Genomic DNA, 15,465 nt, shown 5'->3' with positions numbered 1-15,465 from the left:
GCTCCTGTTAAATTGCTGATTTTGCCCTCCTTTAAACAGAGGCGCATTTTATCTCTCCTGTTTATTCCTGGACACATACATAACAGTGTTTTTTGACAAATGAATCACATCCTGTTTTATTTTACTCCAGTGGTTCTTAACCGGTGTAGCTTCAGGACCCATCACAGTCTCGTAATTACAAATTATGACAGAAAATACCATCTATTTGTCCATCACTTAAAATTATTTCTTTTAAAATGCCCTGGTTTTGACCAAAGATGGAACAAAACAAATTACTTAACAATGAGACAGAATAAAAGAACACTCCTTTTACTCTTAATTTCCTGTGATGATTTCCATTTTTGGCAATTTTCCAGAAATTTTGAGAAATTATCTCATCATAATAAAGATCACAGTGTTGGTATCCTGAAAAAGAAGATTATTAAGTTGTAATATTTGAAAAACATTAAAATTTACCCATAATCATTGTAAAAAAAAAAGAGGAATATAGAACAGGTTGGGGGTCAAAATCCATCACCACCTCCTCAGGAGAAATGCAATTTTTTTTGTTTTGTTTTGTTTTTTTGTTTTAAAGAATTCAGCGACATGAAGATATTTAATTGAGAATGGTTCAGTTTGGACCTTGGCTGGAGCAGAACATGACAAAAAAAAAAAAGGGAAAAACAAATTTGTCTGAAAGGCATGAAGTTACAGAAGGACATGCATACACTTACTTCACAAGATTGAAAGGAAACTTGGGCAGTTATCTCACTTGGGAAACTGGCTTTTTTATTCCAAGAAAAGAAGATAAATAAGCTAAAATGTTTTGTAAATTACTGAAATTTACTTGCCAGTTCCACCCACTTTTCAAAAAGTTGGCAACTACAGTCTATATTTACAAAAACTGAGAGAAAAGCCCCCAACATCCCCAGCTTCATGAAGAATCTGTCCTCTGCCTTTAAAGATGATGCCATCCCCACCCTTTTATTGCAGGCACACATTGATGACCCACAGGAAACAGCTCAATTTTGGGTTTGACCCACCAGTTTGATGACCACTGTTTAGTCTTAATCTTGTAACTCACCTTAAAAACTTGGAAAATGTAAAGGCTGTTTTGAAGTGTGCAGTTAAGTGCCTTGCCTAACACCTACCCTGTGGCAGTGATTTAACAGCATTATCATTAGGTAGAGACTGTCTTTCTTTATGCAGATGATCTTGTTTGCTGTTGTAGGTCATAAAAACGTATCAACATTACTTTCAGTTCCGTTCCATGACTAGCCAAATGCTCCAAACAGGAGCCAAGGCTTCCCAGAAGCAGGGGAAAGGGGTTAAGTTTTCTGGTGCCTAGAGTAATGGAGGGGCCCATGAACAACAACGTTATGCAACAATGTTAACAAAGACATAATCCATCCTGAATCTAAGTAATGATTGCCATTTAATTTTATACAAAAATATTCATTAATGTGAATATTCAATTAAGCAACAAGAAATAAACATTTGAGTCACTGTTGCCTGTTTCAAACTGTAAAACCCATCTTTTTTTTTTTAAGTTGTATGAGCCTGTAGTATTAGCAACGTTGTGGGTGGGCCTATTAGACTAGGACAGTAATGTTGGTGCTTACAGCCATGCAAGGGGAAGTGTTAAAGACCTGCAACAATTTTTTTTGTCCAGTCCAAAGCTGATTGGAGCCAAGCCCAGGATGTGAGTGCTAACCAGGGGGCGAACGCAGATGTTAAGAGCCAATACCTGTTTGAGAGCCATTATATACAGCCATTACATAATGATATAAATATATATGATATTTATATCATCATTACTATTACTATTTTTATAAATTTTAAGTGTGTCTATGTGTTGTTTTGTTTGTAGGGATGATATTTTCTGCACACAGCTCTACCACAGACACACCATCTCTTAAAGACTTGTGTTTAATAGTATAACATGAATGTTTTATATCAAATGTGCCATACAGCCTGGCCAGTGAGCAGATTTCATCTGACCTACAAGGAATTTTGGGGGTACAGTATATTTTGAAAAAACATATGTCTTGACATTTCTTAATTTGGCAGGTCAAATGAAACCAAACTGTTACCCAAACAAAGAGCCCTATTGGGATCTAAAAGAGTCGGCTGTTGTTGCTGAACTGAGCCAAATAATCCCTGAAAAAATAATCACTGAAAAAAAAAATGCAATTTCCATCAATATTAGCAATATTGCAGATCCAAAGTGCATGTGTTGATACAATTACATGGCATCATCAGAGAGCCCATTTACTGGGACTTTGAAGGGTCAGGTCATTTCTGAGGACGGGCTGACAGGAGCTTTAATTTTGTAAAAATGTAATTTATAAAGATTTTATGTTTACAGATAATACAAGTCAGAAATGTATATTTAGTCTGTTGAAGATAAAACAAAAACCAATGCAATATCATTTTAAAAAAAGGTTTCCTGAAAAAAACCGTGTTTATCATTTATGAAACGTAAAATGTTATTTCAACAAATGAAGGTAAACTAATCATGATTTCTTCCCGTATATTTTATGTGACGTGTTTAAAAGCAGCATTAGTTTTGCTAAACCAACCTTGCCATTTTTGGGCCTCTATCCTTGCCGTAGTTCTTCCAGCGAACTGGTGTATGGGTAATGTAGTACAGCGGAAGACACGTGGGGCGTTCCTGTCCATTTGAGTTAGCGGAAACATGGCGGGTTTAGAGCTGCTGTCTGACCAGGGTTACCGGCTGGATGGCAGAAAATCCACCGAGCTGCGGAAGGTCCAGGCCCGTATGGGAGTGTTCGCTCAGGCGGACGGCTCTGCGTATTTGGAGCAGGGAAACACCAAAGCTCTGGCTGTTGTCTACGGTCCTCATGAGGTAAGTAGAATGGGGTAAACACCAGCACGAGTTATTAGCCATTAGTGCAATGCAACGAGCTTGTCTGGTTGTAATAAAGTGGGACCGTCTACATCAGTTTACACCGATAAATGTACGATTAAGTGTTTGTTTTCAGCGTAAGTATCGCCGTTCACCTAGATAAATAACATTTTCTATAACGGAGCAGGTCGTTGTTGGCTGGGGTGGTCCAAACTACCAAAACAAATGAAGTGTTTGTTGCAGCTACAATGAAATACAATTTAACTGAATCACTATGCTTTTATGAAGCTTGAATTACTCATTCTTTTTCAGATGTGTTTAACTAATGTATGCTGGACTGTTTTGAATGTGTGACTAGTGCAAAATTCAACAATCGTCTCTAAATTTCTGTCAGATTTTTGGGTAAAACTTATCAATATAGTAATGCATTCTTGTTAAACATAACCAAATACCTCTCAGAACGTCAGTCAAGACACTGTTCAAATACAATGCCAGTGTACATAATAAAGTGACCACTTAGAGTATAATAAAACAAATGATATAATACAATAATAATATTAGAAACCAAACTGTTTTATTTTAAGGGTTAGCAAACAAACTCTTTAACCTGTAATGCCTCAGAATATATTAATCTTGTTATCCCACAGATGCGTGGTTCACGGGGTCGGGCTCGATATGATCGAGCTGTCATCAACTGTCAATACAGCATGGCTACATTCAGCACAGCAGAGAGGAAAAGGAGGCCACACGGAGATCGCAAGTCAACTGAGATGAGCCTCCACCTGAAGCAGACGTTTGAAGCTGCAGTGATGACCCAGCTCTACCCACGCTCACAGATTGACATCTATGTCAAGGTTAGAGTTGATCACGAGGGGTCACTTAATTGTGAGGTGTGCAAGAACTATCATCTTGGAGAAAATGCTAATTTGAAGAATTTCTCTCCATACAGATTTTGCAGTCAGATGGAGGGAACTACAGCGTTTGTGTGAACGCTGCAACTCTGGCTGTGATTGACGCAGGCATCCCCATGCGGGACTATGTGTGCGCCTGCACAGTTGGGTTTGTGGATGAGACGCCACTCGCTGACCTTTGCTACGCAGAGGAAAGTGGAGGGGTGAGCTCACTGGCCTTAGCACTGCTGCCCCGAGGTGGACAGATCGCTCTGCTGCAGATGGACGCCAGACTGCATCAGGATCACTTAGAGACTCTGATTGAAGCTGCCATGACAGCCTGTAAAGGTGTGAGCAAGGTGCTGGATGAAGTGGTGCGACAGCATCTCCAAGAAGTTTCTGTGCTCTCTGGAGAGTGATGCAGGGAGGAGGGGGGCATCAGACCTAAGAGGGTCATTGGACTGATTAGGGAGGGATGATGGGAAAACCTTGGAAAAATTGTTTATTTTTTATTAATTTGTAGCAGTTCTACTTTTGTACAAAATATACATGTAGTAAATAAAATGATAAATATTTGAACACTGCAATGTTTCTTAATTTTTTTTATGTGATTCTGAGCTATCTAAGTATTTAAAGTTTCTTTTTAAAATCTTGATGCTTGGGATTGAGATTTAATGTTTGTAAAATAAATGCATAGAGACTTAAAGGTGCAGTGTGTAAATTGAGAATATAAGGGACATCTTACAGTCAGATTCTAGATTGCGATGCTCAGCTCTGGTGGTAACCATCTCATCATTGGAAAAAATTAATTCTGTGCTGTGTAAAAAAGTATTCGCCCCCTTTCTGATTCCTGATTTTTTTGCATATTTATCACATTTAAATGTTTTGGATCATCAACCAATTTAATATCTCAAAGACAACCCAAGTAAATAGAAAATGCCGTTTCTAAATGATGATTTTATTTATTAAGGGGGAAAAAATAAAAACCTATCTGTTCATAATCATTAGTTAACTGTGATTAACCACAGTTCTTGGAAAGCTGAGTTCACTTTTACTGGCCACACCCACCTGATTACTGTCAGATTTGTTGAATCAAGAAATCAGACTGCCAGACAAAGGGAAGTAGGCTACAAGATCTCAAAAAGAAACACATCATGCCACAATCCAAAGAAACAAATGAGAAACAAAGTGATTGAAGTCTATCTTTATGGAAAAGGTTACAAAGCCATTTCCAAGGCTTTGGGACTTCAGCAAACCACAGTCAGAACCATTATCCACAAATGGAGAAAACTGGGAACAGTGGTGAACCTTTCCAGGAGTGGTCGGCCAACCAAAATTACTTCAAGCGCAATAACAACTCATACAGGAGGTCACAAAAGAACCCAGAATGACATCCAAAGAACTGTAGGCCTCACTGGCCTCAGTTAAAATCAGAGTTCATGAGTCAAAAATAAGAAAGACACTGGACAAAATGGTATCCATGGGAGAGTTCCAAGGCCAAAACCACTGCTGACAAAAAAAGAACACAAAGTCTTGTCTCATGTTTGCCAAGAAACATCTTGATGATCTCTGAGACTTTTGGAGAAATATTCTGTGGACTGACAAGACAAAAGCTGAACTTTTTGGAAGGTGTGCGGCCCGTTTCATCTGAAATAAAAATAACACAACATTTGATAAAAAGAACATCATGCCAACAGTCAAACATGGTGGTGGCAGTGTGATGTCTGGGGCTGCTTTGCTGCTTCAGGACATGGACCACTTGCTGTGATTGATGGAACAATGAATTCTGCTGTCTACTGGAAAATCCTGAAGGCTAACGTCTGGCCATCAGTTCCAGCTCTCAAGCTAAAGCAGTCTTGGGTTATGCAGCAGGACAACAACCCGAAGTATACCAGCAAGTCCACCTCTGAATGGCTCAAAAAAAACAAAGTTAAGGTTTTGGAGTGGCTCAGTCAAGGTCCGGACCTAAATCCAATTGAGATGCTGTGGTGTGACCTTAAACGGGCACTTCATGCTCGACAACCCTCCAATATGGCTGAGTCAAAACAATTCTGTGAAGAAGAGTGGGCCAAAATTCCTCCACAGTGATGCGAAAGAGTCATCACCAGTTATCGCAAACACTTGATTTCAGTTATTGCTGCCAAGGGTGGCACAACCAGTTATTAGGTTCAGGAGGCAATTACTTTTTCACACAGGGCCAGATAGGTTTGGGTTTTTTTCCCTTAATAAATAAAATCATCATTTAGAAACTGCATTTTGTATTTGCTTTGATTGTCTTTGTGAGATATTAAACTTAGTTTGATGATCTGAAACATTTAAGTGTGATAAATATGCAAAAGAAAAAAAAAATCAGGAATTAGAAAGGGGGAAAATACTTTTTCAGGGCACAGTATTTGTTATTTTAACCTTTTCGTGGCACTGCAGAGACTTGCAAGATTCAAAAATCGAAGATGGCAGAGTCCTTGGAGGGGACCCTTCCTATGTATGACTACAAGGCTGATTATATTATTAGGGATAATGTAATTCTATCTTAATTGAAACAAGACTATTTAAAATATTTATAGAGGATTTAAAATTTTAAAAAATTTAGATAGGCCTACTACTACACCTTTAAATGCAATGGGATTGTACATAATTGTACAGTTTTGAAAGCAAAAACAGACTTAAGGTCGAAAAATAAATTGTATATCAACCATTACATCTTCCGTATTAGACACAGTTGACTCTTTCACTTAAAACCTAATGGCTTTAGGTAAATCAGGGGTTGCCAAGGAAGGGCAAAGACAATAATAACACAATTTTCAAAAAGGTTAATTGTTTCCATTATTTTTAAATCGTATTATGTAGCAGGCTATATCTATTTAATTCAATTTTTCTGCAGAAATTGCAGGCGAAATATGAGAATATAAAGAGGACGATTAACTCACCTTAAAGCATATTCTAAAATCATAGATACACATTTAAAAGACATGCATTTTAAATACTGCTTTATTTTTATGTTCGATTATTTTCAAAACTTTTATAAATTCCATTATTTATTTAGTTTTTTTAATTATTATTTCACCTCGTATGTTTGACCGGAAGTCAGTCCGACGCATTAACCGTCCCGCAGGAACGAGGAAGTTGAAGCATTTAGCAGCGGCTGCTGTGGAAAGCTCCACCTCTGCAGGTGGATGTGAACCACTGAACACTGGAAAGAGGTATGTTGTCTGACGTTAAGTTAGACATTTTTGATCACTGACCTCATAACTGCTCAAGTACTGTTGTAAATTCAAAGAGAAGGTCTGTTTTTGATATTTTACCATCTCGTGAAGTCAGGGAGCTCGCTAGCCACCGGCTAACCACAGCTGTCAGTACATCTTTTGTCATTGATGACAGAGAAAAAAAGGTTCTGAGCTCGAGATGTATTGAAAAAACATGAAATAAGTACAGATGCATGATTAAACAGCGTCGTTCCTTCAATAGTAATCTCATAAAACCAGTTTTTAGTTAATATATTGACATTGTATGTGTTGCTGTTAGGTTTCAGTGTATGGGAGTATTATTAATTTACGACTGACAGCAACATGGGACTGCTGTCTGACCCAAACAGAAGACGGGCTCTGATCAGCCTGCTAACCCGCCTCAATGCTCCAATCTGGTGAGTTTCAGTCACTGACACACCTAAACACCAGAATGTATGACTTGTCACATTTCTGTAATTATTTCCTCTGCCTCTTCCCAGTGTGGTCTGTTACATGGCAGGTGTGACCTGGTTCATGGGGTTAGCCTTTGAGCCTTTCACTCTGCGGACATACATGTCAGAGAATGCCATGGGATCCACCATGGTGGAGGAACGCTTTCCTGCAGGGGAGAGAGCACTGGCCACGGGCAGAGAGTTTTCTGCTCATAAGAAGAAAACAGGGTGAGCAGTTTAAAGCTACAAAGGGAAAAGACAAGACAATAATATATTTTTTTACAATTGCCGTTTTCAAAAATACTGTACTTTAAAACCAAATGGTATTGATTCTTTAAATATTCTGTTACACCATTTGAAGGGGTATGCATAAGGAGGACGTGACACTGTCATAATCATGACGTGAGATCTGTCATTCAAATGAAGGAGGCTTTATGAATGTTTATGAATGTTGTCATTAAATGCCATTCAGTCAATTATATCACCTTCAATGCAAAATTGACATTGATCCCTTTTTGCTTCTTTGTAAGGTAAGGTTGTAGCCAGCTGTTGTAGCCCAGCATAGAGAGTGGGGTAAGATTGAGTTTTTACTTGTGTGGCTTTCAAGGAAAGGAAAGCTGCAGGGCAACCAAATAGAGTGCAAGGTACATGAAAAACTTCCACTCTTGATTTGGGTTGTCCAGTGTCAAGTGGGTATGCTCTTAGTTTAATGTTTTATGTCAGTCTTATGCATACCCCTTGAGATAAATTGTTACCAACTATTCTGAAAAGCCCTGCCCTTCCCAAATGCTTTCTATGGGAGTTTTCCCAGATGAATGTGAATATATTTCCATGCAGTAGATATATGAAACAGTCTGTCTGGCATGTCAGGTTAAGATTTTTGTGCAGATAAACAGCAGAGCAGATGTATGCTTGGTCAAATGTGATATGGAGTCTTTAAGAGTTCAACAGAAACCTTTTTTGCACATTTTCATGGTCTTGAGCCCATAATGTTGTTTTCTGCAGTGGGATGCCAGTGAATTGGCTGGTGAAGACCATGAAGGAGCGGGGGCTGGAGGTGTATACCCAGACATTTTCTCGTACTCTACCCTTTCCTGATGAAAACAAAGAGAGATATGTACGTCTCTGATTGCATGATTTATTTACTTTTTTTTTTTTTATACCAAAGACCATTTTTTGGCAAAACGTGTGCTCCTAAAAAGTGACTAACTTTTTCAAAGCATATTCATTGAATCATCATTTTCCAACTATCTCCTATTTCTCAGATGGTAAAAGGCACAAATGTATATGGGATTCTTCGGGCCCCTAGAGCTCCACGGACTGAAGCCTTGGTGCTCAGTGCCCCCTGCAGCCCAGGGGACAACAACCAGGCAGTGGGGCTTCTGCTGGGCCTGGCTCAATACTTCAGGAGTGAGTAGAAACTTCAGCACTATTCTAGGGCTGCAGTGATTGATTCTTTTTGTAATCGAGTACTCTATTTATTCTTCTGGCAATTAATTGACTGAAATATAGCAGTTTTTAAAAATCAGTCACTTTTGCTTTTTTCAAAAAAAAAAAAAGTCTTACTAGACAAATGAGAAAAGAAGTTTATTTTCATTTTCCAATTTGTAATTAAAGTAAAGGGGCACTTAATCATTTTAACACCCTCTAGTTTATGCATGAATGTAATATTTCACATTGTGGCAAGAACAAAGTTCCTTCATTCACACAGTGGTCTGATGATGCCTCAAAGGTAAACCTTTAGATTACAGGAATATGGTCTATTTTTTCAAAGGGTGTTCACTTTTAATTTTTGCAGGGTTTTTTTGTGAGTTTATCCATTATAAAAATATGATCTTTTAAGACCATCCACTGACATGGAGAAAACATTTTAAGGGATAAACCTGCTTCTATGACCTGTTGAATCCTGGCTGTACGATGATGAACTTTAACCTATTTAGTCTCTGTCTCTGTCAGTGTCTGTGGGTTAGCTGTAAATCCTTTCCAAATTATTCAGGATGCTGAAACTTTTTGAAAAATACGCTGCAATCAAGACATCAGTCTGGTGAATTTTAGATAATTTATAATTAAATGTATAACGTGCGCATGCAGAAGAGAGAGGGAGAGAGAAGGAGCACCAAAACAGGATGTAAATTGTGAAGCCTGACTGTGTTGTGTGAAACTGTCAGGTCAATCAGAGAAGTTAATGAAATTCCCTGAAGTCCGCAGACACAAACTGAGCGCTGCAAGTCATGCAGGCAGCATGTAAACTCGGAGATCTGCGTAGGTTCAGACATGGTGCCATATTTTCCATGAAGCCACGGCCAGTGGATGCATAAAAACGCAGGACAACTGCCTGTAAACTTTACTGCCTCAACTCCTCTTCCCTCGTGATTTTCACGCCTCACATCATGCATGTACACAGCCCAGGCTTACAGCATGGGCGTATATGGATTGATGACTGATTTAAGCGAGGCAGATAATTTGCCTCGAGGGATTTTTTTAATCGAATCACTTGGATAATTTGAGGAATTGTTTCAGCTCTACACTATTCCCAGCATTAAATGCAGATTAAATGCCTTTACATGTTTTAATGGTTGCTGTGTTCCTTAATAGCTCAGATTTATTGGGCCAAGGACATCATCTTCCTTGTAAATGAGCATGATCTGATTGGTATGCAAGCCTGGCTGGAAGGATACCACCACACCAACACTACAGGTAATAATCAGTATTCAACAAATCAACAGAATATAATAAAACAAGTTATCAGTCTGTCCAAATGTTGTTAATTCCTTAAACTTTCCTCTGTACTGGTGACTACAGGAATGGACTGGTCCCCACTTCAAGGCCGTGGTGGTTCAATCCAGGCTGCTCTGTCCCTTGAACTCAGCAGTGATGTCATCACCAGTTTGGACCTGGTGTTAGAAGGACTCAATGGCCAGCTTCCCAACCTGGATTTAGCCAATCTCTTCTATGCCTTCTGTCAGAAGATAGGAGTCCTCTGTACTATCCAGGGCAAAGTAATGACTTGTAATGGGATGTTGGTTGTAATTCTCTTGGCTGTCTCAGATCTGGAGTCTTTTTTTAATTAAACTCTTGGCGATTGTTCCTATAGCTGCAGAGGAATGATTGGGACAGTGTGTCAGGCTACAGTCATGCAGTGCAGACCATGATGCTGATGGTGATGAAGCAGGCCAGTGGGCGGCCTTGGGGGGATCATGGCCTCTTCTTGCGCTACCACATCGAGGCTGCCACTGTCAAGGGTGTCAACAGCTTTCGTCAGTACAAGACTGACGCTACCACTATTGGAAGGTATTTAAATGTTGTCATTTGATGCTTTTCTCACTAAATCTTAACCTCTTTTACCCTGACAATCACTTTTTGATACTATAAATGTCCTCTAGGCTCTTGGAAGGAATGTATCGTAAGCTGAATAACCTCCTGGAGCGACTGCACCAGTCCTACTTCTTCTACCTCATGCCGTCCCTTTCTCACTTTGTCTCCATTGGTTACTACATGCCAGCCTTTGGCCTCCTAGCCGTCATCCTGCTACTACGTGTATCCTTTTATAACCATTTTACTTTCACTTTTATTCAATCAAAATCAAATCTGTGATAATGTTAGCATGTCAGCAGCTGTCTCTAATTGATGCCCCACACTATAATCAATCTGTTTTCCCCTTGACAATTGTACAGGCCTTAGATCTGTGGGTGCAACTTTCAACTCCGCCACCAAGAACAGAAGATGGAATCGCTGACACCGAGCAGGTGAAACACAAGCATTACAACATACAGAGCAAAAAAATGGCTTAATCTGTTAAAACACCACATTTATCAAATGTCCTTCCTTTCAGGTGTCCAGTCCAGGGGTGCTATCAGTGTTGACTCCTCTGGTGATCAGCCACCTGACGGGTGCTGCTCTGTACGCGCTGCCTATTCGTTTTCAGGAGATGGCTGTGGAACATTTCCCGGTGTCAGAGACTGAGGCTGTGGTTATGACGGCTATCGCTGTGTACACTGCAGGACTTGCTTTGCCACATAACACACAGAGGTAGCTGCTTACTTCTGCAACACCATGATTCAGACTATTTACATTTTTTGTCATTGTTTATTTTTACACCCCTTTTGATATAAAATTTTCTTGGTGTTAATGGCAGTTTCATCTTTACAGATATATGATATTTTGGCCTGATTCTTTAGGGAGAGTGTAATGTCTTTGTCACATCATTCTGAAAAACTAACAGAAAAAAACAGTGTAAGCAATGCCCTTCAAGGAAAATGAGTTGTTACTTGAACAGCTAATAGGGATGGTGCAGTTTAGTGCATTTTCAATACAGAGTATGAAACTGGGGATTTTCAACTCCAACTCATCCTGAATTGGACCTTATTGTGCACAGTGCACAAGATTAAATAACATGAACCCATGCAACCCAGAGCTATGTAGCCCTGGTAGTTTTGCAGCAAACAAAGCTAACAAAGCTAAAGTTAAACTCATTAAGCAGCTACGTATCCATATTATCTGTGTAGCCAAGTTAGCTTTGGCTATACTTGCTAAAGCTAACTTAGCTATTGGCAACAGAGCTACATAGCTATCATAGCTAATGTATTTAAAGCTAAGCTCATAGAGCTGCTAAAAGGCTACATAGGTACACTATGTAATCGTTAGCTGCAGCTACGTTTGCTAAAGCTCACGTTTCTAAAGCTAACAAAGCTAAACCGAGCCACTGTTCGTGTCATTACTTCTGAAAAGGATCTATGCATAATTTAATCCTGGTTCAGACAGCTGGTCTTTTTCGGTTTTGTTTATGAAAAGTTGCTTAGTCTGTAATGTTTGCATAGTTATTTCATAAATGTAACTGCCAGACTTTGTTTATTACTAAAGTTGAATTTTCAAAAAAACAAAACAAAACGTTAAACTTAAAATATGTTTTACTGTCAAATTATGGCACTTCCTTTCTGAAATATGCGGTGTCTCAGATGAGCGGTCTGTGAGAGTGGCCATCAGAAATTTACGTTCTGCAGCCAGACCCTCCTCCAACTTTTGATTCTAAATTCTAAAAGCCATTGACTCTAGAAATTTAAAGGATAGCAATCTTGAAATGAGCTCAGCCTAGACCTATGTTATTGTGAAAGATTTTAAATCTGGGATTGATTTTCTTTATTTGCTTATGTGTCCTTTAGTTGACAGCCTTTTATAGCAAATACTTGCAATGCAAACAACCATTCAACCATCTTAAAGACTCCTACCTTATCCTGTCCCTGCGCTGTCACTTAGCTGTTTACACATCTCTTCACCAAGACCAAAGCTTGTAGTAGCCTGTTTCACCAAGACACTGTGATTTAAAAGAATGATCTGTGTTTTCGTGCTGTCAAAGGCTCCTGTCAGGTGAGGGGACAGAGCAGGGCTGGAGAGTTTTGAAGCTGGTCGCTGTGTTGTACCTGGCAGTTTTACTTGGCTGTACCGCCCTCATCAACTTTTCCCTGGGCTTCATCCTGGCTCTCAACCTGGTGCCTGTAGCTGCCTTCGTTACACCCCATGTGCCAAAGTAATACACCTGCACACGGACATTAACATTAGCTCATACTGCCACACGATGGTTGACAGAAACTAAAACCTCACTCAATCTTTTCTCACCCCAGGGTCCTATCAGCCTTCATCCTGGTCATCCTCAGCCCGGCCTGCACACTCCTCTTTTCTGTCTTTTTCTTCCAAGAACTGGTGGAGGTGCCAGTCAGCTTCCAGGATGGCTGGTTGCTCTACCTGTCGGTCATCTCTCAGGGCATCCTGGACCACTGTTTGTATGGCTCTCTGGTATACCCCCTCATAGCCCTGCTGGTCTATCCCTGCTGGCTGCTTTTCTGGAATATTCTCTTTTGGAAGTAAAAGCTTGTCACAAGGGACCAGTGAAGAAAATCCCTCTGAGTTTTTCTCAGGTTTGTCTTCATAGGGAGAAATGTGAATGACAGACAAGTTAAATCTACTGAAAAAGAGGAATAACTTTCAGTGACTTGGAAAGAATCCTGTGACTCCCCTTTTTTGGACATTTTGTTGTTTTTCCTCATCTGTTTTGAAGTATTTTAATCTTAAAGCATTTGGCAAAAAATCCTGTTGACTAACCAGGCAGAATGGACTGTTTGTACAGAAGCTGAGAAATGGACATACTTGCCATTATTATTTTGAACACTTTCATCTCAGATAAAAGTTTCCTTGGAAAAATGGGTTCATTATCTTGTCATCTTGAGATAAAAAAAACTTTACTCTTTATATGAAGGAAATAAACAATAATTGCAGGCATGGCAGTTCTAAGCTTTTGTATTTTTTACTGTACATCTTACAAAGACATTTAAAGGGAGAGGGGATGATCTTTTCCAGTTACAACTTTAATGGTTGGGCTGCTTTCCATAAAAATTTTGGTTTAAGGTTTTATTTATGAACTTGTTAGTGGTACAAAAAGAGAAATGAATGCACCGTTTTGTTTTCTGTTGGTTGGACGATGATGATTGAAATGGCTTCAAGAAGTTTGGTTTGTAGTCGGCTTTCTTGATGTCTTTACATCAGCGTCTTTTGAAAAGCCATCACTACAGCTAATATTTTTTATATTGTTTTGATAACTTGCTTTGAATGTGTTCATTTGATATTTATAAATGTCAAAATAAAAAAAAAATAGAAGTTTGGCTCTTATGTTTTCTAATCCAACATTTAAAGTTTTCTCAATCCAGCATCTTCATGTCAGTCATTAGACCAAGGCGATTTCTTTTTTTTGTTGTTGTTGTTTTTTGTTTTTGCATATTTGTCACACTTAAATGTTTTAGATCATCAAACAAATGTTAATACTAACATTTGTTAGCATGTTAGTATGTGACAAAGATAACCAGAGTAAATACAAAACACAGTTTTTAAAAGATGATTTTATTTATTAAGTGGAAGGCCATCCAAACCTACCTGGCCCTATGTGGAAACAGTAATTGCCCCCCTGTGATTTACCACAGTTTCTGGAAAGCTGAGTTCAATTTCACTGGCCACAACCAGGCCTAAATACTGCCAGACCTGTTGAATCAAGAAATCACTTAGAACCTGTTCGACAAAGCAGAATAGGCTAAAAGATCGCAAAGAGCAACACATCACCTGGATCTAAAGAAATTCAAGAACAGGTGAACAGTCATTGGCATTTATCTGTCCAGAAAGGGTTAAAAAGAGTTCTAAGGCTTTTGGACACCAGTGAACCATGGTGAGTCATTACCCACAAATGGAGAAAACTTGGAACAGTAGTAAACCTTCCCAGGAGTGGCCAGCCTACCAAAATTACTAAAAAAGCAAATTGAAAACACATCCAGGAGGTAACAAAAGAACCCAGAACATTTGAAGACCTGCAGGCCTCAATTGACTCAGTTATGGTCAGAATTCATGATTTAACAGTAAGGAAGAGAACGGGCAAAAATGGCATCCACAAAAGAGCTCCAAGGAGAAAACCACTGCTGACCAAAAAGAACACAAAGGCTCTCCTCACATTTGCCATTTACCATGCACAACCTCAACTTTATGAATTAAAAATTATTCTTAAAATTGATGTTAATGTATTTGATACAGGACCTCCAAAAACATAAAAACAGATTTTTTAAAATTTTGATTACATATACAGTGCTTAACAAATTTATTAGACCACCCTAACCCTAACCAAAGTAAGGTTTATGCCACAGCTGCCCTAAATTAACAGCCTTGGTAATTACCAAAATCATTTTTTTATGTTTCTGCAATGGTTAATACACCAATATGTAGAAGCTCTTTAACCAAATGATATTTTTAATGCTAAAATATAATTATTATTGTTATCCATGAATTTTCAAATTTACTGATTTACAAAAAACTGAAAAGAATAGTAAAGCACATTAATATTTCTTGATATGTCAAATTATAGTTATTTACTTGCATTCCTGAACAAAAAAAAACCGCTTTAGTGGTTGAATGTTATGCTTGATTAATTTCTGACTTCTCAGAGAAGCCCAGTAAGCTGGCTCAAATTTGGGTGAATTCAGTTTGAAATCCCTCATTCCTGTTCAAAATGGTAAAACGTG

At 38.8% G+C, this 15,465-nt stretch overlaps 2 protein-coding genes across 2 annotated transcripts; both read left to right on the top strand.

Moving 5' to 3' along the window:
- Positions 1-2,639: 2,639 nt before the first annotated feature.
- On the top strand, positions 2,640-4,317 carry exosc4 (exosome component 4). Its single transcript, XM_041803888.1, has 3 exons — positions 2,640-2,848; positions 3,496-3,702; positions 3,798-4,317. Exons 1-3 carry the CDS (start codon positions 2,678-2,680, stop codon positions 4,155-4,157), a joined length of 738 nt encoding a protein of 245 aa, XP_041659822.1. The 5' UTR covers positions 2,640-2,677; the 3' UTR covers positions 4,158-4,317.
- A 2,538-nt stretch (positions 4,318-6,855) lies between these two features.
- On the top strand, positions 6,856-14,036 carry gpaa1 (glycosylphosphatidylinositol anchor attachment 1). Its single transcript, XM_041802431.1, has 13 exons — positions 6,856-6,938; positions 7,261-7,378; positions 7,463-7,642; positions 8,420-8,531; positions 8,680-8,824; positions 10,010-10,111; positions 10,217-10,413; positions 10,509-10,705; positions 10,798-10,951; positions 11,089-11,160; positions 11,247-11,443; positions 12,768-12,938; positions 13,033-14,036. The coding sequence occupies exons 2-13, from the start codon at positions 7,305-7,307 to the stop codon at positions 13,274-13,276; spliced, it is 1,845 nt and encodes a 614-aa protein (XP_041658365.1). The 5' UTR covers positions 6,856-6,938; positions 7,261-7,304; the 3' UTR covers positions 13,277-14,036.
- The last annotated feature ends 1,429 nt before the right edge of the window (positions 14,037-15,465 follow it).

The sequence above is a fragment of the Cheilinus undulatus genome, linkage group 13, assembly GCF_018320785.1.
Source record: "Cheilinus undulatus linkage group 13, ASM1832078v1, whole genome shotgun sequence".
Lineage (NCBI taxonomy): Eukaryota > Metazoa > Chordata > Actinopteri > Labriformes > Labridae > Cheilinus > Cheilinus undulatus.
Note: the sequence above shows the minus strand (reverse complement) of the source record. Positions and strands in the feature narration are given on the sequence as shown.